The sequence below is a fragment of the Diorhabda carinulata genome, chromosome 4 (assembly GCF_026250575.1).
Source record: "Diorhabda carinulata isolate Delta chromosome 4, icDioCari1.1, whole genome shotgun sequence".
NCBI classification, from domain to species: domain Eukaryota; kingdom Metazoa; phylum Arthropoda; class Insecta; order Coleoptera; family Chrysomelidae; genus Diorhabda; species Diorhabda carinulata.
Window position 1 is genome coordinate 7,461,662 of NC_079463.1, and position 24,629 is coordinate 7,486,290.

Sequence of the window (24,629 nt, forward strand, 5' to 3'; positions counted from 1 at the left end):
TATTTCTACACTGGATAATATAGATTTGGTTTCAGAATCTTGTTGTGGTATTTGAGGTTCTGCTTCAGTTGTTACTAAAGATGACACTGTTTTCACAGGTGCTGGTGTTTCTATATTCGTATCTTGTAGTAGTTTGAAGTCATCTACAATATGTATTTGTGCAGTATCTTGCTTATTGGATAATTGTATTTCTGAGCTAGATATTTTCTCTTCAGGTTCATTTATATCTGATATGTTTGTATTTAGATGTACCTTGAGGTTTGGTTCATCTACTGCTTCTATTGTAGTATTTTCATCTGTTTCTAGATTTATATTGGTTTTTAATGACATATCTTGTATTTCTGTAGTTGGTACTTGCTCTTCGATTATTTTTTGTTCCATTGCAGCTGTAGTATCTGGTTTCTTCTGGGATTCATTTTGTATCGATTCAATTACGTTGAAAATATGGGCAAGCAATAATGAAACTGGTGATTCGATATGAACTATACTCGCTTTCAAAGTGGCATTTCTCAATTGGAAATCACCTTGCATATCTTTTATATATTTTTTTGATTCGAGTAACAATCTCTTTTCTTCTTCTGTTAAAGTAAACGAACAAAATTCTGCGAAATTATCCAAAGTATAGTATAAAGTTGATAACACATCTGGACTTGCTATTTCGTTCAATGGAATGATTATTTCTTTGATTATTTTATCGGCACTGTACTTTTTAACTTCATCCGCATGTGCTTTTTCTAATTGCTTCAGAATATTTGGCAATAGATCAACAAAATCATTTAGTAAAGGAGATAAACTCATGATTGCAGAATTTTGATCTATACTCTTTGATGCTTCTTTCAAAATATTTATGAATATTGATATTTGATTGAATCGAACTTGTGCACTACTGTCAGTAATTAATTTTTCGTTGATGAAAGTATCAATCTCGCTGAATATTTTGCTCATATTTTCCAAAAATTTATTGTCATTTTCTTTCAAAGGCTTCTCTATCAAATCGTGAATATTTGTTTGCAATGCATACGAACATTTATGCAATTCGATAATTTTATCTTTATCAACTGATTTGTATTTTATTGCCGCAATATTTTTTGTTAAATTCTGCATCGAATCAGTTGCTAATTGTATATTCTCCATTTTAGTTTTTTCGTTTTGTTTTTCGATTTCACGAATATCTTTGAGAATAAACAGACTTTTGCTTATCAAAAGCTGCAATGTTTTTATAAAAGGGACTGTAGTATTTAGCTTATTATGTTCTAAGAACTTAGATATTATCCTAATATATTCTTCAGTTATGTTATATTGCTCAGATATAATAAAATCGTTCAATGTTTCAATCATAATAATACAATTTTCGATAAACGCAACTTCGTTTTCATTCACAATATTCACTTTGGGTATATCTTCTAAAATAAGTGGTATTGTGTAAGATAAACTGTCGGGTAAGATATTTTTATGACATTTTTTTATCTTATACCTCTCACAAACGTCTTGTAAGTTATTAAGTTGTTTCGTAAGTATATTTTTTATTGCAATATAACGTTTAGTTTCTAAATTTGCTATAGTTATACGAATCAAATTATTTATACATGAAGATAGTTGTGGAAGATTTTTTATGCTTTCCTTAATTTCAGTTAATTTAGATTCACATTGTGAATAATCGAATGATTCCTCATTCAATAATAACTTTATAAGCAAATTTAAATGATCTAACATCTTATTAACGTCTTTGTTTAGATAATCATCTTCTGGAACTGTTTCCGCAATTTGTATAACACTTTCTACGGCTTGCTTAAGTTCAATATTGAGTTTTGTTTCGATGTCATCAAATAACTTCATGGTTTCAAGCAACTGCTCCATTTGTGGTGATTCTATTGTATCGGAAGATTGTTTTGGCATTATATTCTTTATAGAAGTATCAATACTTTGAATAAGTTCGAAAATTTCTTTTCCCATGTATTTATTTTTAAGTTGCTCCTCTAATCCATCAATTAAACCAAAATTCTCTTGATTGGATATATCTAGAAGTACTTGGTTTAAGGTTCCTGAATATTTTTCTAATGTATAAACCTGTTCACAATCCAATTTCTCTAAGTGTTCTACTAGCTTCTTTATTTTATCAGAAAAATCATCTCTGATTTGTACATTTTCTATTTTTTTGATATTAATCAAAATATCATTGAAATTATCTTTACTTTGATTAATAGATTTAATTTTATTAATCTCTGCCTTTAATGATTCTACATTAACTGTTACTGCAGCTTTTTTATTTTCCGGAAAATCGGTACGACCTAATATTAAATTTATTTTTTCTATGCTTAGCTTAAATTCATCTAACGAATTTGGATCGTCCCTAAGTAATACCTCTTCTAAGGAGGAGTTTATGCTGTTTAATAATTCACGTATAGCTTTGGAAGATTCACTTTTTTTTATGTCATGAACTATATTAGTTATATTATTCATCAAACTCTCAGTATGCTGAATTAAATTACTATAAATTTGATAACCTCTTACTTTAGGTAATAACAACAATTCTTTTATTAAATTTAAATACTCGAGATTCAATTGTTGTTCGACCAGTTCCTCATTCAATTTTTTCAATAGTTTAACCAAGTTTTGTAATCTTCCAATCGTATCTTCTTCTGCAAATGGTGAGTTTCTAAACATTTCATCTAAATATTCAGTATCTAGTACTGTAACTATATTATTTTCTAAATTATCTCGAGAATGTTCAACCAGGTCTTCTAATTGTTCAATTATTAGCAGAGCGAATTCCATTCCTTCCCCATTATTATAACCTCCAATTCCTTCGAGTATAGTCAACAGATCTTCGTATGTAGTTTGAATAATGGCTTTTTGGATAGGGCCCACTAATAACTTTTGTATGTTTGTTAATTTCAATTCCAAATGTCTGAGTTTTGATATTATCGCCATTCTTTTCTGTTCTATTGTTAGTAAAGTTTTTACATTTTTTAGAGCTTCCGAAAGCTCTATAGGAACATCATGTCCAATCATAAATAATTCATTTTCCAGTAATAACAGATTGTCTTCCAATAACCCTTCTTCTGAATTTAACAAACCACGTAAAATATTATTTGTAATGTCAATTATATGATGAGAGCATCCGTTACTTATTATTTGTAAAGCATTTAGTAAAGGCGTTTTGATAGTGGATGAGTAAGTTTCTGAAAATGTTTTGATATTATCTTCTAGACATTGTAACTTGTCTGTTATCTCTTTTTCTGTGGCAGGTTCTAATAAAGTATTGGGGTCTTGAATATTTTCTTTCATATAATTTAATAAATTTAGAACAACACTTCGTATTGATTCAGCAAACAGAATGTCCGTATCGGAAGTGATCACGAAGTTATCAGTAGATTCTTTCAATGATTCTAATGTACTGAAATCTGATAGCAAAAATTCATTATTTGAAATATTTTCTATTACTGTATCTAATTGTTCTAAAATATTCTCAGCCTCTATAAGCAGAACACTTTCTTTCATATATTTTGAAAATAGAAGTTGACTCACTTCCACCATACCTTGCAATTCTTTCCAAATATTTTCTGGTATTCTAGATCTCATTAAGTTAATTTTGGTTTTCAACGTCTGTAAATGTTCATTCTGATCATTGTCTTCATCGCGTATATGATCATGTAGCTCCAATATAGCACCAACAAAATCAACTAAAGAATTCACGATTTGTTTAAGTCTATCGTTTTCAATTTGTTTTAACACAGTTAGAAGTTCCATAGCGTTTGGAATTATTTCTTCAATGATTGTAGATAATTCATTAAGATCACTGCTGGAAGGTATTGAAAATGTTAGGGTATGTAATGATTCTGAAATACGTAACAAATCTGGGAAATCGCTGGTTTGTATATCGTAGTTAAATAATTCTAAAGAAATTATCTCTATACAATTTCTCAAAGGGCTGTATAATGTAAACAATTTTATTTTCATTTCATCTGGAATCATTTCTAAAATGTGATTAATGGATATAAGAGGATCTCGAATGGACGCAAACGTTTCTTTTCTGTTCATTTGAGTTTTTTGGATGTGTTCTAAATTTTCTTCAAGTATATCAAGTGGTTCAGATAACTTATTCACTACATCGAAATGCTCTTCAACCAAAACTTTGTTGCTTTCGAATATAGGACTAGATTTAATACATTCTATTCGATCCAGAATTTGTGATGTAGTTTCGTAAACGTCACATGGTATTTGTTCATTTTGTTCAGACATATTAACTTCATAGAATATAGCTAAAGTTTTTTCTAGCTCACTTATATTTTCTTTCACTTCAACTCTATTTTCATCTGATAGTTGTTCCGTTATAGGTAAAAATTTTCTCATACTTATAATTTTCTGTCGCAATTCCTCAATATTTTGTTCACCGTATTGTACCAACGTTTCCAAATGTTGAGTTTCATCTAATATCTGTTGATGCATGACAGCAACATTATATTGTAGGTGTTGAAATGTTTGAAATAGTTGTCGTTGCACATCATTATCAGCCTGATCAGCTAATAAATCCAACGAACCTATTATTAAGTTTTCTATAATTTCTAGAGGAATAACATGTTTCTGAAGTGATGTTCTATCGTTTATCGTTAATTCTGTTTTTAATTTACAGAGGAGGTTATCATCAACTATTATATTAAGATCATTTATTCTTGACAAAAATGGTTCAAGCATAGATAAATATGGCTCCATGCAACATTCGTTTACTTGAACTAGAGCTCTTTTAGTGTCTTCGAGTAAAGAATTTGGAACAACTGTTGAAGAAGATTCCTCAAGTACAATAACCATATCATTTTCTTCTGTATTTTCTATTTCCTCGTAGACATGGTCTGGGCTAGTCACAGGTTCTATTAATGTGTTGACTTTTTCTCTAATTTCATAAATTTTACTCCTTAAAACGGTAAATAAGACACATAAATCCATACTTTGTAACACAGTATCGTCTATTATAACAGAGTCTTCTAGTACATCGAGCAAATTAACACTGTCTTCTAAAATATATCTTCCTGAAGTCGGAGTAATACTTCTTATCAAACTGTTGAGTAAATGTATTGGTTCGTTCAAATTTTCCAAAGCTGTAATAGTAGCATGAGTCTGATACTTACTAGCTTCTTTTACTGTGTTCTCGAGATCATTTTGCAAGGTAGCAAAGTGCGCCAAGCTATTCAAAATACTTGTATCAGAAACATTTTTCCTCGCGGTTTCGATACTATTTAACAATTCTTCGATAGCTTGAGATATATTACTGAAAACAAGTTTTGTCACTTTATCTAGTACTTCAGTAAAAACTTCCTCGTTTGAATTTGAGATGTCTGTTTCTTGTTTAACGGATGCTTTGATTCTATTCAGTGAAGTAATTATTGCTTCGGCGGGAGCAGGTAAAGAATCTAGGATATTCATATTGATTACCGCAGAATGTTTGTCATTTGGATCCTGAACTTTTATTACATTCAAACTTTTTGAAATATCATCAACTGGAGTACTTATATGATCTAAAAGAGCACGTCGAACTTCTTGTTGCAAAGACTTTTCAGTAGTATGCCTCATTGCTTCTTTTTGAATGATTTTTATCTCTCTAATCAAAATCTCTACGGGATCTTGTAATTTCTCTAGCATAATTGAACCCAAAGAAATACGTTGCTCTTCTGAGGAATTATTGGTAACCATTTTCTGTATATCGATAACTGTTTCTTGAATATTTTCAGCAGCTTCCATCAATTTATCTAGTACATCTATATCTGTGCTGGAATGTCTTCTAGATCTATGTGACAGACTTTGCGGTTTTTCTGCCAATAATAAATTCATTTTATCCAATTTGACTTGCATTTCCTTAATGGTAATACATACTTCTTGTATTATTTTGGAAGGTGTCATTCTTCCCGTGGCTTGCGTTATGTTCAGCTCTTTTTCCAAAACTGCGATATTTTCTACATAATTTAAGGCATGCTGAATTTTACTCCCTGTCTTCAATAATATATTCGAACAAGTTTTCTGTATCAAAGTATGCTCCTTCCTTTTAACGTTTATACAATTTTCAACCACTATGAGACATTTTTGTAAATCAAAAATTGGCGGTGCCACTAATTCGACAACATATATTTCGGGTCGTATTTCTTTTTGTTGAAATGTTTCGAAAATCGTTTTAAGATCTTTAATTGGTTGGGTGATAGTTTTAAGTATTTCAGAACTGGCAGCAGTGTTCGAAGACTTCTCAGTAGAGATGTTATCTTGGACTGTAGCTAGATCTAAAAGTACTTCTTCTAAAGTCAAGTGTAAATTTTTCATTATCATATTCGCTTCATCTAAAAGCTCTGTTATTCTATTAGCTGTCAACTTAGGATCTATCACCAATCCATCTCCTTCTTCGCCTTGAAGATCTCTTTGTAATGCTTCTGATATTTCCAGACTAATGGCTTTTTTAACATTTTCTCCCCCTCTTCTAAAACCGTCTTTGGACATTTCATCCGAGCTTTGAGATGATTGTCGTCTCCTTTGTTTCATTTCTTGGCTTTCACTTCGATTTACTCTTAAATCGGACCCTATTTCGTGGGCTGTATGAGGTGTTAGAGGTCTTCTATCGTCATCTCCTGGTAAACTTGATGTTTCCGTGATAGCAGCTACTTTGAATGCATTTTCTTCAAAAATTTGATTTTTATCTGAACTTATGGCGCTTTCATACTCTCCATAGGATTCGGTATCTAATTCAGCAGCACCTGCTAAGCTTTCATCGCCTTTTTCCGAATCTATGGATAAATTTTGTGTTAAACTATAGTACGAATTACTTCTTAGAGAATCAGATTTACGGGGTGGTCTTTTAGGAAACTCTCCGCTAGAAGTTAATTCTATTTTCAATTTCTCAGATGTAAATGTAGCTTCATTAGTAGTAGACAAAATTTCATCTACGTCCGCCTCTGTTCTCAAGTCCTCTTCCGCTGTATGGAAATAATCTTCGGAAACGTCTACGAGAACTGCCTCCATTAGAAGGTTCCCAGATTGAGAAGACTCCTTCACGAATCTAAGAGGTGGTAATTCGATGACGTTATGTTCTGAAAATAAGCAGACAAACTTAATAGTCTAAATGAACATAATTTTGTTTTTTATCTCTGCATTCACCCAACAGCATCGATAAAAAATAAGTCCAACAGTATAATACCCAACATTTTTCAAACAACAGAGGACAAAACAATGAGCTAAATTGGGCTGAACCAATAATAGAAAGAAAAAAAGACATAGTATAGTTTTATTTTGAGCCATTTCCTCAACAACGTATTTTTATGTTATTTGATGATCTGTCGTTTGGTGAATTAAAAATATTCATTGTCAAAAACTGGAGAAGGAAAAAAATCGGGTTGATAAAATTTTATTCTGACTAATTATACACTATCACTATTGAGTGATCCATTGAAATTGAACATATCTGCCTAGAGAAGGCCAACAAAAATTTAAGAGAGACACAGAATAGAATATGTTTTTGACATATAAAAAAAAGAATATCGCTTAATGATGAACCCCGAAGGAAGAACCGACTCCAAAGTGAAAAACCTTTGAAACAAATTGCAATCTGAATGATTTACCATTGGAATACACAGCAAAAACTAGAAATTGCCTCATTTTTAGAAACTTCAGAATCAACTGATGGACTGAGTTCATTTAGACTACAAGTAAATGAACAGAACTTACCTGAAAAATGTTCAGAAAGTTGCTCAGCGTACATTTCCACTACCTGAATTGCTTCCTCCTCTGTCAAATCCGGAGTTTCGTATAAAGAAACTGATACCTCCTTACCGTCAAATGAGAAAGATACTTCTCCGTGATCGGCTAAAGTGATAGAGTGATCCCCAGCGGTATCATACATTTGTGAAGTTCTCTCTTCCTGAATGGTCGATAGAGATAGTTGGCGTTCCAATTCAGCGTGTTGATTTCTTGGTTTTTGGTCCTCGAATCCTAATAATGAAGCCGAACTAGCTACAGTTCCCATACAGTTTCTGGCTTCGCACGTATATGTTCCCAAGCAACACGTACCATCCTATATTTAATTATTATACAACATGATTCTACTACAATATGTAACAAGTGATACATTTATATGGTAGTGAATCGGAAATATCAAATTCACTCTTTACTTCATATAAACTGACATTTTCCTTCCTCTTATTCAGGAAAGAGAGTGAAGAAACAAAATATTCGTATAAATTTTGTTGGAAGCCTTTCAACCTAACAGCTAATATATCCAAAGAAACAAATATCTGCCCCAAAATCATCAACGAAGGATTTTTACCGGATTTGGCATGCCAAAACCACAAACTCGATTATTGGGTGTAGAGGTTGGGAGCAATATGACCTGGCATCGTCACGAGGCCGAATTAGCTTGGGTAGGTTTACAAAAACTTAGAGCCCTCTTTAAGACTCAAAAGCTCTGTACTCTGCATGAACTTTTTAACCGCTACAAGACCCGGTATTGTCCAGCTTTGGAATATTGCTCCCATATTTGGAGCCCAGCTCCCAAGCATACCTTTAGGATGCTCGTCTCTATATAAAAGAGAGCAATTTGGCTTAGAGGCAATCTAGAGTTAACCAGAAATTTGGATAGCATAGACTATAGATGAAAGGTCGGTGACTTGGCTCTATTTTACCGATAACACCATGTTTTTCCGAGCTATCCAGCATAATCCCATCTAGAGCAGAATCTGCAAGACCTACTCGACAGGCAGACGTGGCTTATAAACACCTGCAGACGGGCAAAAACAGCAATTTATCGTGACTTCTTTCTTCGGAGAAGTGCAAGCCTGGGGAATCAGCTACCAAGGCATATCTTTCCCGAACACTACAACCTTCGGAAGTTCAAGATTAATATCCATAAGTACCTCCACATTGCAGGCATCACTCAAACCCTCTTCTGCTTGTTTTTCATTAGAAAAATATAAAAAAACTTATTGAGTATTATTCATAACTCACAATTAATTCTCCTAGAAGCTATTGAGCAAAATGATTTAACTCAAACCCTCTTCTCTTTTTGATTCGGAAACTTTATTATTCAAATCATATACAGCAGAAGACGATCTAAGTTGTTCGAGATATTTGCTTCCTACTGATAATAGGGACAAATTTGGAAGATGTTTTTGACCCATAGATGATTTTTCATCAGTTATAATTCAGAAAAACTCAGCTGTTGCAGTTGTAACCGGAAGAAATAGAAAGCATGCTGTTATTAATTCTGATTCATTAAGAAAATATCGTTGTATCGCGCATGCTTTATAAACTTTCCTTGCTTTCGAGTCGAAAACTGGGCTCTATCTATCTCAATAATTGGGGAACTAGGTTATATTTGGCATTATAATAACTAGAGCAACCTAAATTGTGCCACATTTGTCTATAAATTCAATATGGAAATTGTCAATCATATCTCCTAATTACTCACCTGTCCTGATGTTATTCTATGTATATCACCTGGTTTAAGCTCGATTCCGTCTTTGTACCACTTCAAAACCGGTTGCGGTACTCCTATAACCTTACATTCTAAATTAACGGCACCTTCTTCTGACAACACCGCGCGTAAACATTCCAGAAATTTCGGTTTCCTGAAATGTTTTGGAATGCTTATTTGCAAAAAGCACGATGTAACCGAATGGCCGAAATCATTCGTAGCTACACATTTCCATTCTGCTTGATCGTTGAGTTCTACGGGTCGCAAATCGAGATGGCACACACCGAGATTTTCGCGGAAAACTATATATTTTTCTGGTTCGTTCGTTATGGGCTGATCATCTCTGTACCATGATATGTATGGTAGAGGTGTAGTTACACTCACTAGAATATAAAAATGTTTTAAAACAAAAATGCAGCTTCATAACATAATAGGGTTCTTTTGGATTTTCAGTTACCTTGAACGGTGAATCTAAATGGCTCATTTATTTTGGTTTCGGTGCTTTTCAAGCCTTGAATGAATTTAGGAGCTTGGCTATTGGTGATAAGTTGTTCTCTTTCTTCGTCGTTTAGTTGATTTTCGATATCCTCAACGGTTAACTCAGCTGAGCTCCTAGCTTCTCCCATGCAATTTTTCGCAATGCAGCAGTAAGAACCCAAGGAATTGGTACCTATGAATTGAATAATTTATGATAGTAGTAATTCCAGTAAAAACAGAATTGATTACTTAATCAAATAATAATCTATTTTTAGAATTTGAGATGAGAAATTTGAGGCGACTGTGACTAGAAATAACAATCACCTCATTATTGTTGGCCCAATGTGAAAAATATAATGGTTAGTTGTTACAGCTTCATGATTAGTGATTCACATAAAGTTATGAGGTATCTTCGGAAACAAATAAAGGGAATTTTCAATTCTGTAACACTTTACCTGTTAATTGATATACGTCGCCCGGCTTAAGCTCTTGTCCATCCTTGAACCACCTCAGTAGTGGTGTTGGAGATCCTACTACTTTGCATTCAAATGACACCAATCCTTCTTCAGTTAATACTGCTTTCAATGTGTCCATAAATTTTGGTTTTCTAAAGTGCTTTGGTACTGAAAAAATAATAATTCATACTATTTATTAAAAAATTCCTAAGATTTCTGATAAAGTAGGCAGAAAAGCAGTTGGATTGAAGAATATTCCACTTACTAGAAGAGGTAAAGTAAGGAAAAGTAAGGGAGAGATTGGGGAGAGAACGAGAGAACGAAAAATAGATAAATTATTCAAAAAACTAGAATACATGCTTTTGTGATTAAAACTAACAAAAAAATTCAAACCTAAAGATTTCCTATGCTCATGAGCGTAACAAGGTTCGAAGTCTTTTGTTAATAGGTACTGATAAATATTCTTAGAACGACTGACATATCATTCATTTAGTTAATGGTGGCAGAATCTTTCGTCTAAATTTGGCACTCGAATTTATGAAATTATTTTATTGTCATTAAAAATTTATGTGTAGAATATTTAAAATTTTGAAGTGTTTGAAAATGAAGTTCAATGATTTATACATATATAAAGCATATCAAATTTGGTAAGGAAGATAGACTAGATAATATCAAAAAACGTGTGTACGTGAATAGAAGAAAATAAGTAAACAGTAAGTGGAATACCTACATTTAATGATATATACAAATTTCAATGCATAATAAGAACAAAAAAAATTGAAATTGAAACTCGAAAGACTAAATGTACCAAACAATGCGAAATGTAGTAGGTATGCTGTTGAATTGACAAAATTATATTATATAGACATAATTATAATATCACAATAGAGTAAAGTTAATGTCCTGAATAGTTTAAATATATTTGGGAGTTTGAACTAAACTTACTTATCATATTAATATTACATGTTGAAATGGAAACGACGCCAGTTTCACTAGTCGCGACGCATTTCCATTCACCTTGGTCAGCTGCTTCGGTCGGTTTCACTTCAAGCATATACCCTCCAATACCATCTGCCATTTGCTTGTACCTACTCCCCGGCATTTGATCATCAATTTTTCCTTCTGAGTTATACCAATGTATCGATTTTGGCCAAGGAGGTACAGACACTGTAAATTAGTAACGTGAGTAGCAATACTATAAATTGGAAGAAAAATTTTATTGACATAGCTATAACAGAGAAATTTCATCTCTTTTTCGCTTTTAATTTTATAGTTTGAATACCTAGATGAAAAATCTTTCTTACTGATAAAATAAGTAGAAAAGTATACAGTTTACTATGTATGAGTACATCACTTACCTTGGCATGTTAATAATATTGAATCGCCTATTTTTATCGTTTCGTCTTGTAAATCTCGTGTAAATTTGGGTGGAGGTCCGGTCGGCAAACTGAAGATAAAATAAATGAATTTTTGTAAGATTCAATAAAAACTTGATGAGATTCATCCTTTTTGATGGTTGGATTATACGAGGAATGATAACATAGTTACGACTCAAATTGGAAAACTTATATTTTCAGTAGACAGCAAATATGAAAGAGGTATACTTCATCTCTTCTCGATATGATCTATTAGTCTGCTGACACAACAATTTCTGCATTGCTTTCACATTATAATCTTGTCAAAGTGGCACAATAACAAGCTGCTTTGAGGGTTTGGCCATGCTTGAAACCACGGCCGGCTTGGACTAAAGACAAGGCCATGGGTATTGGCAATTATTCCACAAGCTCATGGGACAAAAAAGCATGAAAACTCTCATATTAAAGTGCAGGATGAGAAATTTTTCACTCGATAAGGCAAAGCCACCATTTTCAACTACAGCATACAAACTATGTTTACGCCAACTGATACCCTAATGTTCCTAAAAGACTATAAAACGGAAACACAATTTCTAATCCAATATAAAAGCCGAGTCCCCACAAAATTACCAACCTGAATGAGAACATACCTGCACTATCGAAGTCGTTCAATCGGATTGCTTGGAGAAACTCGGTTCTCAGACAGGACTGATTCTTCAAGCAGGCATAAAAAACCTACCTTATCCAACGCCTGCTCCCCAGGCCAGCCAAGATCCTGCTAAGCCTTAATATTACCATCCCACCCCTAATCACCATCCTGACTTAAGTCTATCCCGATTTTATCGGATGACATCAGACTTTTATCTAATAAAGATTATTTATACCTAAAAGAGTTTCTCGAATAATTCTATTTTAGAAAGTGAATTTCTAGAAATTGGTTCTAAAAAAACAATATAAACATGTAAAAAACAATATGAAAAGTTTCCGTTCGTCAAACTTTAGAATCTTCCATTATAACCCAACAAGACCGGCTTCACGGTCCATGTGGTGGACGAGTTGGTAACAATATGTGATCACAGCATTAATTAAATTCACCGTAACATATGTAAAAAAAACCGAAATATGGAATAGAAATAGTAAACTTAGAACATAAAAACTGGAGACAAAGAAATTAAGTAAAATGGAAATCACGATTGTATCATCGTTACTATCGTTAATAACATCAAATAGTTACCTTTCTGTTGGTTTAAGTGATGCATCTTTATTATCGATTACGTGTACTTTGGAACTGGAAATAGCTTTCCCCATACAATTAACAGCTTCGCACGTGTATACTCCAAGAGATGTCAAATCGTTGGGATCGGCAGTTAATGCAAATACATCTCCAGCGTGAATTTCATTACCATCCTTGAACCAGCGGAGTGTGGGTGTTGGTACCCCTACGACCTTGCACTCCAATGAGACAGTACCTTGTTCGGTGAGAAGAGCACGAAGTTCTTCCAGGAACTCTGGTGCTTTGTATGTCTTTGGTACTGGAAAATATTATTTTCAAGCAAATATTTTTTAACATCTAACAAAATGATAATGATATATTGAGAATTATTTATTTATAACTACCTAGAACGTTGAGATGACATGAACTGGATGCTTGTCCACATTTGTTCTTCGCTGTACAGGTCCATCGGCCCATATCTTTAATCGTAACAGGGGCGACATCTACACAGTGAAACCCTCCTTCGTTAACCAATCTATATCTCTCTCCTTCATTGATTCTTAGTTCGTTTTTTAACCATTCTACCTAGAATAGGAACAAATTATTGGTACGATTGGATTGGATCATTAGATTCTGATATTATTAGAAATATCGTACAATGCATCATCAAAGTAAAGAGATTTGAATACAATAAATCTTATTCTGTATTGAGGTATTCAACATTTGTATGGATTAGTAAGGTATATCCACAAAGAAGACTTTGAAGACAGATCCGAAGGTCTGTGTTGAGAAGCTGTATTATGAAGAATATATTCGATGGTTAATTTGGCACTTCAAATTCATATTTTTATTAATCCAACCCTTTTTGTTATCAAATAGTACTGGATCAAATAGATCGCTATAATTTTTGACCATTATATTGACTATTCTATACTATACTATACTTCAAGCTGAAATGTATAACAAAAGGATGTAAAAGCAATATTTGAGCTTAAGTATACTTACTACCAAATCACTATTGCTCCTTATTTCCACCAAAAATCTAGTTCTAGTTCCAACTTTGACGGACAAATTATTCAGTCGTCTAAGGAACGCCGGAGGTTCATCACCGTCTTTATCGCAAGCACCAACCCTTAGTTCGACATCTCTAGAAGCAGAGCCTAGAGGTGACCTCGCTGTTATTGTGTAAAGGCCAGCGTCATCTTTATGAACGTTATCCAATGCCAGTTGGATAGTGTTATTATTGATTCTGAGTTGTCTTCTTCTTTCTGGTACGATGGGTGCGCCTCCATCTTTTGACCTGGAAAAAATGATAAGTTTTGGTTATACATGCACACGAGGGCTGCTACTTAGTTTGAGATGGACAAATAAAAATAAATATTTATTATCGGATATGGCTTTATTGTTTCTCTATATTTTCTCCATTAAGATAATAGAAATACATTTTTTCATTCGTTTGAACTAATTGTCGAGGCATTTTTTCCATTCCGATTGAGGTACCTTCAAAACATGTGATTTGAACACATCAACCTCTTCTCCAGGAGTAGAAAAACGTTGACTTCGCAATTTATTTTTAATCTGCGGAAATAAAAAAAAATAATTGGGTACCAATCAAGGACTGTACGGCGGATGATCCATCAAGTCGATGTTTTGATCGTTCAAAAACGTTTTTGTTTGAACTGATGTATGTGATCTCGCATTATCGTGGTGGAGAATAAATAATTTATTTTCTACTATTGGTCTTTCTGATTTTTTCTGGCAATCAAATGCTGGTTTACCATTCGGAATTGGCCGTTTTACGTTTCTATAATAGAAAGAACAACTTTTGTTGGATTTGGCTCGCTTTGAAAGACTCATATAGTAGATTGTTGTTTAGTTTCAGGTTCATATATATATATAATTTCAAGATTCATCGCCTGTCACAATCTTATAGACGTTTTTTGAAGCGCCACGATTAAATTTTCTCATCATTTCTTTGCATCAATCGTCATGAGCTTGTTTTTGAGCAATTGTCACATCATGCGTTAGTCAACGTAAACAAATGTCTTCGATAGCCAAGTGTTCATGCAATATTGAATGTAGAAGTATTGTCCAATTATGCCTCAAGCTTACGGTATGTCACTTTATGATCTTGAAATATCAGTTTACGCACAACATCGATGTTTTCTGGCACAACTGCCGATTTTCGACGACCTTCACTAAATTCATCCTATAGCGAAGTGCGACCAATTTTATGTCAATGTCAGATTTGACATATTCATATCAGTGTTGCCATATCTTAAAACTTAACTAGCAACCATCGTACAACCTATACTGACAGGTTTTCTATTCTTATCGTGGCTTTAGAGCGAATGGTTTTTAGTATTTTTTTGTCAACCATTTTATTATGTTCGTCGGTCCATATTGTTTTTTTTTTGAGAGAGAATAATGTATAGAATATGATGCATAAGAGAAAACTGTGTTCTACTGAATAAATCAGAAATTTTAGTTTATCAAATAAAAATTTCATTATTATTTCTGAAATTGGCATATATTGCTCTGGATTATTCTGATTTAAATTCAATACTTCTGATTCTAGACGCTAGACTAAATAAATAGAGCATTCTTAAGATAAACATTGGTATTGCGACAAACCCAAAATAAATTAATTACATGTATATGAACTCGACTGAATAGTTTTACCCATTATCATCACTAACTATAGACTGGATACCAGCCAAAACCGTTCCGATTCTTATAATGTGATTTGTATTATAATAATTCTCATTTCTAGAACTAAATTTGAAAGTTGTTAGTATTACTAATTTTATTTTAGAAAATAGAGAAATATTTTTCCTCGAAATCGGCAGAAAAGTGAAACATCAATGCCGATTGGTCGATAGAAAGTAAAATTGCTTTTCAGTACCCAGGCACTGGAGTAACTTGTTAAATTAACTTAATGTTTGACGGCAGTTTGACATTTTTAATAGTAATCGTACTCAGAACGTGTTTTCATACGAGTGCTATTTGAATTGTTTACAGATACTTAAAACACCTTGCTTCGCTGGTTTTCTGAATTCAATTGTGGTCGTACTTCGCTACAGGATGAATTCCTGAAGGTCGTCTATCGCCTGTTTATTCGGAAAAACTGGATATGTTCCTACCGTTTCATTGGATCAACCAAAACCATTAATACTGAATGGTACACCAGCACTTGTATTCCAGAAATGTTCGAAAAAAATCAGGGAAACCATTCGAATGGAAAAAATGCTTCGACAATTTGTTCAAACGCATGCAAAAGTGAAATGATCTTAATGAGAAATTTTTGAAAAGGAATAAAGCATTATCCAATTATAAATATTTGTCTTTCTCAGAACTTAAGTAAACACGACAAGCAGCTTACAATCTTATGAAGTTACCAATTATTATACTTCAATATAAATAAATGGGAAGAAATAAGATTCACATGCCGATTTTCTAAAATTATTCGGCTGTGTAGTTTAACGGGGTACTATTCCGCTCGTTTCAATTTTAAGTATTTTTGAAACTGAACGATTTTGAAAAAAATATAATATGGAACGCAGTCCTAAAGTTTCTTTTTGTATGACTTCAGTGCCTTGGTACGTAAGTAACTATTTTTCATAAGAAAACTTTTCTTTCCGGTCCATCTATTTTTCCAAATAGTTCGAAGAAGACAAACAAATGATTGTTACTCTAATGAAATGGATGAAAAGACTAATTATAGTATTATTTACTTTGAATTTTTCAATTACTATTCACAGGAATGAAGTTAAATAGCCGTAATTATTCATGTGATTTACAATTTTCTTGGCTTAATTCGTATATAACTTTTAATGAAATAAATTTCTACTCAAAATTTTTATGTGAAAAGAATACAGTTGTCTCAATTTTTTAATAATGAAGACAGTTAAAATGTAGGAGCGGCATATGAGAAAACAAAAATAATCCGTATCAAACTCATAACTCTTTCGGGGTGACTTTAATTACTGGACTGAAACTACACGATATTGCTTTTTCTCGTTGGATTTTATATCAATGTCACCCTAAAGCTTTTTTTATTTTATTTCAATGTCATCCTAAAACTTCTTTTTAAAATTTTTCTCTTGAGTGTGCATTTTAACGATAATTAAAAATTATACACCAACCAAAGATATCCCAAATTAAAATTTTCTTTTATTCTTCATTAAGTAAAAGTTTTTCTTCGAACCAAATAGATAAAAGCTGCCACATGCAAATTTAAATATAGACTTGAAAATTTCTTGCATGACTACCGAAGGAAAACAGTTTATAGTTCAAATACATCAACAGGTTTTTCATAATTGAGGAAAATTTGTATGTTATTCTTAGGTTTGATGGATTTGGGAATACAGCGATAATGTCATCATTATCAACTTTGAATTTATTGTCTTTTAATAATTTAGAAGCTTTACTCTCAGATATTTTTACTGACTTACAAGTTGCCGATTTGTATACGTTTCGAATTAGCGAATGATTTTGTCAGATTAGAATCTTGCAGAATCCAGAATCAGTTACAATATTTCCAATGCTTCGAAAATAATCGATTAAATTAAATAAAATAAATCTTGTGTTTTTTTTATCACGATTACGACAAGTGGTATTCGTTACGATAATAATAGTTGTTTATGCAACAAGTGAGTAATACTTTTTTTCACGAGTTTTATTTGTTTATTTTTTATTGAGTCGTCTACGTAACCCTCCGAAACTGTGTTGGATTTCCACCCACCCTGACTCTTTAATTGAATTTTATCACCACTGGAATCCACTAATAGAGACGCCGAAGAGCGTCGAAATGTATGCCCATGGTAGTTATTTGGATTAGGTAAATTCAAATATGTTGCGATAAGGGAATTTTTGAAAATGTATTGATTCCTAATATCAAGAAATAAAAGTGTGAGAGTTTATCGGAGAAACGAATTGACATGAAAAAGTAAGGGTTCCCAGCCCACTATTGAATGAATAAAAAAACGTGAATATTATAACGGACGTAGAAAAAAATTAATTTTCGCTTCTTACAGAATATAGAAAACTGTTTAAAGTGCATTTCTACGTTTTCGGCGTGTTAAGAGTCTTTTTAGCTTAAATGGATTCGCTTAGTTCTAAAGTTTAAGCTATTCCGATGCGATTCATCATCATATTTAAAGCTTTTTCAAATTTCTTGAGCAATTTCAAAAGTTTGTTATTATCGCAACACACGTTATAGTACAAAAAATTACGTCGCCAAACGTATAATTGCTTATCCATACGTGATAAGTATGATTTTCAATTTATTCTAACTAATTTTTTCATGAATATATAACATATAAATACTGATTTATTCATGATGTGAGTGATGTTTTATTTAGTGAGTGAAAAAGTTGCAAAAACAAAAAGGAAATCAGTTTTAACACAAATGTCATGCAATGTTTTTGTATAACTGCCCCATTTTGAAAATAAAATAGGCAAATTTAGAATGACATTAAACTTGGAATTTCAAATAATCATAAGGATGTTTTGAATGGCAAACGTTGCCAATCAACAAAATGCTTGTTTACAATTAAAAAAGTCGTTGTCATTTAAATTTAAAGTGCGCTCTTGTTCAATTTTTGTCTTTGGTTCGTGACCGCTTAATATGTTTGTCGGTAGTGGAATAATTGATTGAAGTGTTGATTCTAACTTCTACAAACATCAATAAAACGGAAATCGAACAATAGAAAACCAAAAAAAAAAACTAAAAGAGATATATTAAGACAGTATGCCAAAATTACACATAATGATGTTTGTACAGTTTTTTTGTAGTTGTACACAAAGTGCTGTTTAGATTCTTCGAATCTATTATGATGTTTTGTTTTATTGTCAGTTGGCATCGAGCCACAAGCAGGTGTGTCGAGACGTAAGGTATACATAAGTACCTACTTACCTAATTCACTTTGTACCGCTGACCGACAGAAAGTTCATTGCTGGTTAATATTAACTTAAGTCAAAGCTCGTGTCTAAATTGAACAAATAGAAAATTCGGAGGAAGAAATATTATATTGAAGGCATTCATCATATTATACAAATAATGTGTTTCGGAATGAGAGAATTTCCATTTTTTATGTATAACAAAACGTATAATCAGAATCATTTTCCTTCCTATTTGGTTTTTTATCAACAATTTTAGAGATTTTATGCTTGAATGTATATTTTTGCTACTAAGAAAGAAACAATTATCATCAATTCAAAATAGATGCATCTCAAAATTTATAAAACATAGTTGAAATTTTTGATTAATTTCTATAAATTCTCTTTCCTTTATTTAATACTTTCTTTTGATGTCTCTATTATTGAACGTGTTTTTCGTCTTATCATGGTTTGTTAATGCTGTTTTTTGGTCATATTTGATGATTTTGTAAGCTATTTTTCAAATAGTGAAAAATTTGATGTAAATACTAAATATTATTATCATTTTGATAATTTGAAAGGTCCTTCCACATATGTTGAATGTGTTCAATATATGTTCTATTATTTGTTAAATACGTTATATATCTTTTTTTTATATAAATATTTCATCTTCTTGTACGTTTTGTATCTCCAAAGTCTGTGAATCTAGATTTAGAATCTGACATAGTTAGCTTAGCATAAGAATCAGATTAGAACTGAATTAGTAATCGTAATTTCCCTGACTACTATTGATAAACTAGACAGTTCTGATTAGATAGGATGTCGACCGCTCAGATGATATCAAAGATATAAAAACCGGTCGCGGGATTACGTTTTTCTCCAATTATAGAATCGGTAATCGAGAATTCGAATACTTGTAACCGAAAAAGTTGTTTCTAGGATTCTTAGAAAGCACATATACCATCTGTATCAGTTGATAATGTCAAGTTCATATTTTAAAGACGAAAGCATTTTTTTTTACGTATAAAGCAAGCACAATAGGATAAATCTTATTACAAAGAGGTGCCTGTGGATATTGATCATGAACATCTGTATGTTGTACAGTTCGGGAAAGACGTGCACTTCTTCTAAGAAAGGAGTCCCAATAAATTGACGTTATGGACGTCTGCAGACGAACTAGGTGTTCATTAGCCTATCGAGTAGATCTAGCAGATTCTGCTCTAGATAGGATTGTGCTGGACAGCTCGGAAAAGCATCTGCCGTTGTAGTATCAGTAAAACAGAGTCAAGTCAGTGACTTTTCATCTATGTTCTATGCTGTCCAAGTTTCTCGTCAACTCTGGACTGCCTATAAGTGGAATTGCTCTCTTCTGTATAGAGTAAAGCATCCTCAAGGTATGCTTGGGAGCCGAGCTTCAAATGTGCGAGCAATACTCAAAGATTAAAGAAACTGGGGCCTTGGAAAGGATTAGACGCTGCAGCTAAGAGTATACATTTATTGGGGTGGCGATATTTTATGTCCAGACGAGACTAAATCCCGAGCCGAAAGCCGGCTTACTTTGTAAAAACAGCAGCCTAGTTCCTATCTGCATTAAACTCAATTAGATTGCTCCTACACCACTTCTGAATATTTTCAAGATCTGTATTGCTGGTAGTGATTTGTTGCTACCTTCGGATCTGGGTATCAGCCGACTTAATTGGGGCAGTTGATTTTAATGACAACACCAGTGACTATCGTCAGAAAAACTAGAGATCGTGCTTAAAATTTTTTCGAGTAAGTTGTTGATGTATAGGAAAAATAGATTAGTTGACAAAATGTGACCAACGATAGCCAGCTGGATAAATCGGTCTTTGAGGAAGCTACCAAGCCTATCGATAAGTGAGAATAACTAAACCGAACGTCTCAATTTATTTGGATTGCTCTTGATTCCCCATATATCTTTATAGCTTCAATCAATACGTTGGTAACATAGACCAGGAGATCCCCAGTTGATCTATGTGTAAGAAAGTCGTATTGATGGTCGTTGATTTTTTTTGCAAAATCAAAATATCGCAAGATTTGCTGGTTAACGACTTTCTCCATGTCCTTTTTAATGGCTGGGACTAAGGCAATTGGACTGTAGTTGTGGGGAACCATCTTAACCATAAATTCAAATCATTGAATTCTATATTGAAGTATTCTATATCTTGATATATCTCGTACAGCACCTTCAATTTCTTATTTATTAGACTTCTATTTTATAGTTTTATTGATAAATTATTTTGATTTTAGGTCTCCATCAATCAAAGTTTCGTTTAAAAGCATATAACATTGACGTTTCGACTACTTTCCGTCTTTTTTCTTTTAAACGAACTTTTAATTGATGGAGACCTAAAATCAAGATAATTGATCACCAAAACTATATATATATATATATATATATATATATATATATATATATATATATATATATATATATACATAATACGATCTCTATTTTTATTTTCAAGCAGATACAAACACATACAATCCGTAGGCACACTGCCAAAAAAACCAACGTATGTAACTAAGTCCAGCTTCCCAAAAAATAAAGTTTAGGTCACGAATGAATCAGTAAATCGATGAAAACTTATTTCAAAATACGGGTATACTGATAAACTAATCTAATAACAACACGATCACATAGTTATTACAATATTTATTTTTTAATTATAACATAATATATATAATATAAACCATCAATAATTGAATCGTTTTCTAAAGTTACGAGAAACATTTTAACAGTCAAAACAGTGAGAAAATAAAATTCTATTCAAGTTTGAATGAATGAAAGCTTTAAACGTGAATTCTGGCAGGATCTCAAAATTTAATATCACCATAGGTTTTTTGTGTTCAATGTCTAAATGTTCTTAGGCATATAATTCCACTCATATACACAATGGATATTTCCCTTAATAGAATATTTGATGAAGTACAAAATGGGATAAGGGTTGAAGAAGAGAAAAAAATGTCTAATTCTCTTGAAAACACAAAGACATTAAATTATTGAGCTTGCGACAATATTTATAGAAAAAATTACAGAATAAAGTTAATTAGGATATTTAATCAGTTCGAGAAATTTTACTTTGTACTATGATGTATACGAGTGTAAGTGAAAAATTACTCACACTCTCTTTTCTACAACTACTAAGTAAAGTGTACAATAGATACTTTTTGAGCGGTCCAAAGAAATGAACGTTTGAAATTTTGAGATCTGGGTGCTTCAGTATAGTGCATTTTTCTTCACAAAAGGAGAGCATGGTGTGTCTACTTGAAAGAAAGGCGAGGAAAGCCATAAGGAACACAAGCTTAAGAAAAAAGGAAATCAGAGAGGGAAATAAGCTTCATAAATGTCGATATTTTCAATAAATCATTTCAAACGTGAAATCTTAGATTTTACTTCGTCCACGAAAAGGAATATAAATATCAGCTCAATAATATCATTATAATGAAATCATGAGTCATTACCTTATTGAATTATGGAGCGAAAATATTTGCCAGATTCATAGGAATGAGAAAATTTTGAAACAACCCTAGAAGAAACTCAGTTTGGAATCTGACCCACAACACGCTATATTCATACTAAGACAAACAGCGGAGGAAACCAAACAGACTCAGACATAGTAGTCTATTAAATCCACTGTTATTTACAATAATCTTTGATAAGGCTATAAGAGAAATAGAAATAAATGACATGGTCATATTTGCAAAAGACCAAGGAACAATGAATCAAAATCTCGAATTGTACAAGCAAACGATTATAAAATACAGTATGAACGTAGATAAAACCAAGACGAAGATCATAAGAACATAAACAAAAGACATACGACGTTAAAATAGAAAATAGTCAAATAGAACAAATAAAATTATTTAACGCGATAAAAACATATTTTCCTGGGAACAATACGAAATAAGTGTGAAAATTTATGAATATACCCATACTAACATATGATTCCGAAAGATGGACAACGGCCGAAAGTCACAGGAAAAATGTGAACAACACTGGATTAGACCACATCAAAAACGAAACATAGAGCAGATGTTAAATACAACAATACATAGAAGAAAATCAACTAAGATAGTTCGGACATGTGAATAATAATTGTCGAATATTTTCATGCTTGCTTGTTTACTTAACCAATGGATAATCGTTGGCCAATGTATAATCTTTGTAATGTAAATACGAGTACAATGTAAAATGAACTTGGTTGTCTACGTAGTATGTATTAAGAAATTTTGTGCAGTCTCACCCACTAGAAATAGATCCGTAACACCCTTGAGCATGTTTTCCAGTAGAACACGAACAACAGCTACTGATATTTTGGCCCATATCACATTAATCACAAAAGTACCAAAATATCATCATTGAACAACGACATTACGTCTCCAAATAATAAACAAAAATTCAAACGCATCCATAAGTCGTCTCTCGATTAACTAAAATTTCACGCTCGAGAAAAACATAGATACCGAAATAGATTTGGTTTATTATTATGTCAAGGAATTTATATCGAAAGCGACACAAACGCTTTTCAGTTTTTTCAGATGTCGAAGAAAAAAAAAAGGAACTAACTACTGGCGTTTACGCAGCCACCTCAACGACTGTATAAAAAGTTGGAAAATAGTTTTCTATATGCCAAGGAGATGAGCGTATTCGGTTGGCCTTATGATTATTTTTACCGAATGCCATGAATGTGAACCTGGTTTGTTAATGTTAGTTGAAAATATTAATGGTTGATTTTATACCAAATGACATGTTTTCCATTCATTATTGCAAGTTTGTTTTCAAACTTCACATCACTGATTAAAATAAGCAATTGTATAGTTCTACAGGGTGTTTCCAAAAAGATGATCCCGTCTCTAGGATAGATAGAAAACTGAAAAAAATTGGGGTTTACTCAATACCACATTTTCGTAACGTCCTCCGAATTCAAGATGAGGGGCGCTGAAGAAAAAAAGTACAACTTAACCAAATACACATTTTTTACGATTTTGCCGCAACTACTGGTAACAATGCACTGAAATTTTATACGAATATGTTTTGGAAGATGATACATCCAAAGAATTTCTGTTTATTTCTGACTCTCATAGAGGGCGCTAGTTACACGGCTTGTACCAAGTACTAATGAACTTTTTCAATACTAGATTTATTAAGCAAAATTTCAAGTGAACCTGAACATCAATTAATTTCACACCAAAAAGGTACGCTTCATAAAACTCGATATTATGATATTGCATACGGTGGATTTATGCAATACCGTCCGAAGAAATCAAAAATTGTCACAAGGGACCAAATCGATACGAAGACAAACGTCCAGCGTAGTTTTCGCATCTTTCCAAACTACGTCAAGTATTACCGCAAATATGCAGCATTACGCTCTCCCAGCACTTCTCATCGACACTTTTTTGTGAAGTTCGTTAACAATAAATGTACTATTTAACCAGTTGGAATAAAAATGGCCAATAATTATACTTATTATCCAATCTGGAGTTCTTTACTGGTCACTGCTTTCGAAGACCATCATCGTCTTTACCAGCGAATTCAGGAGCGGATCTTTCGACGATCAAACGACACGGAGGTTGGAGGTATTCAACGGTTGCTGAGGGGTGTATTGAGGACTCCATTAGAAATAAGAATAATAGCAGCATTCTTCCTATTTACAATCTATGTGACGAGTTTCCTGTTGCATCAGCAGCTGCAATAATTTCAAATAGCGATAAACAGCACTTTGAAATAGTCTCTTTTCTAAGTAGCGCAATACATGTCAAGATGCTTTAAGAAATTC

At 32.6% G+C, this 24,629-nt stretch overlaps 1 protein-coding gene across 4 annotated transcripts in view; it reads right to left on the minus strand.

The window, feature by feature from the left end:
- The window catches only part of LOC130892709 (uncharacterized), a 137,360-nt gene that overhangs the window by 100,959 nt on the left and 11,772 nt on the right, over positions 1-24,629 (minus strand). For 3 of the 4 annotated variants that reach the window (XM_057798263.1, XM_057798266.1, XM_057798267.1), the window contains exons 3-12: positions 13,951-14,245; positions 13,350-13,530; positions 12,967-13,264; positions 11,736-11,824; positions 11,323-11,544; positions 10,378-10,545; positions 9,903-10,115; positions 9,440-9,828; positions 7,702-8,047; positions 1-7,067 (exon numbers count right to left, since the gene is read on the minus strand). The exon at positions 1-7,067 is cut by the window's left edge. In XM_057798263.1, the coding sequence (XP_057654246.1) occupies positions 1-7,067; positions 7,702-8,047; positions 9,440-9,828; positions 9,903-10,115; positions 10,378-10,545; positions 11,323-11,544; positions 11,736-11,824; positions 12,967-13,264; positions 13,350-13,530; positions 13,951-14,245 (9,268 nt within the window). Of the gene's footprint in view, positions 7,068-7,701; positions 8,048-9,439; positions 9,829-9,902; positions 10,116-10,377; positions 10,546-11,322; positions 11,545-11,735; positions 11,825-12,966; positions 13,265-13,349; positions 13,531-13,950; positions 14,246-23,093; positions 23,524-24,629 lie in introns of those variants that run through there. The other variant, XM_057798265.1, reaches the window with a different exon arrangement.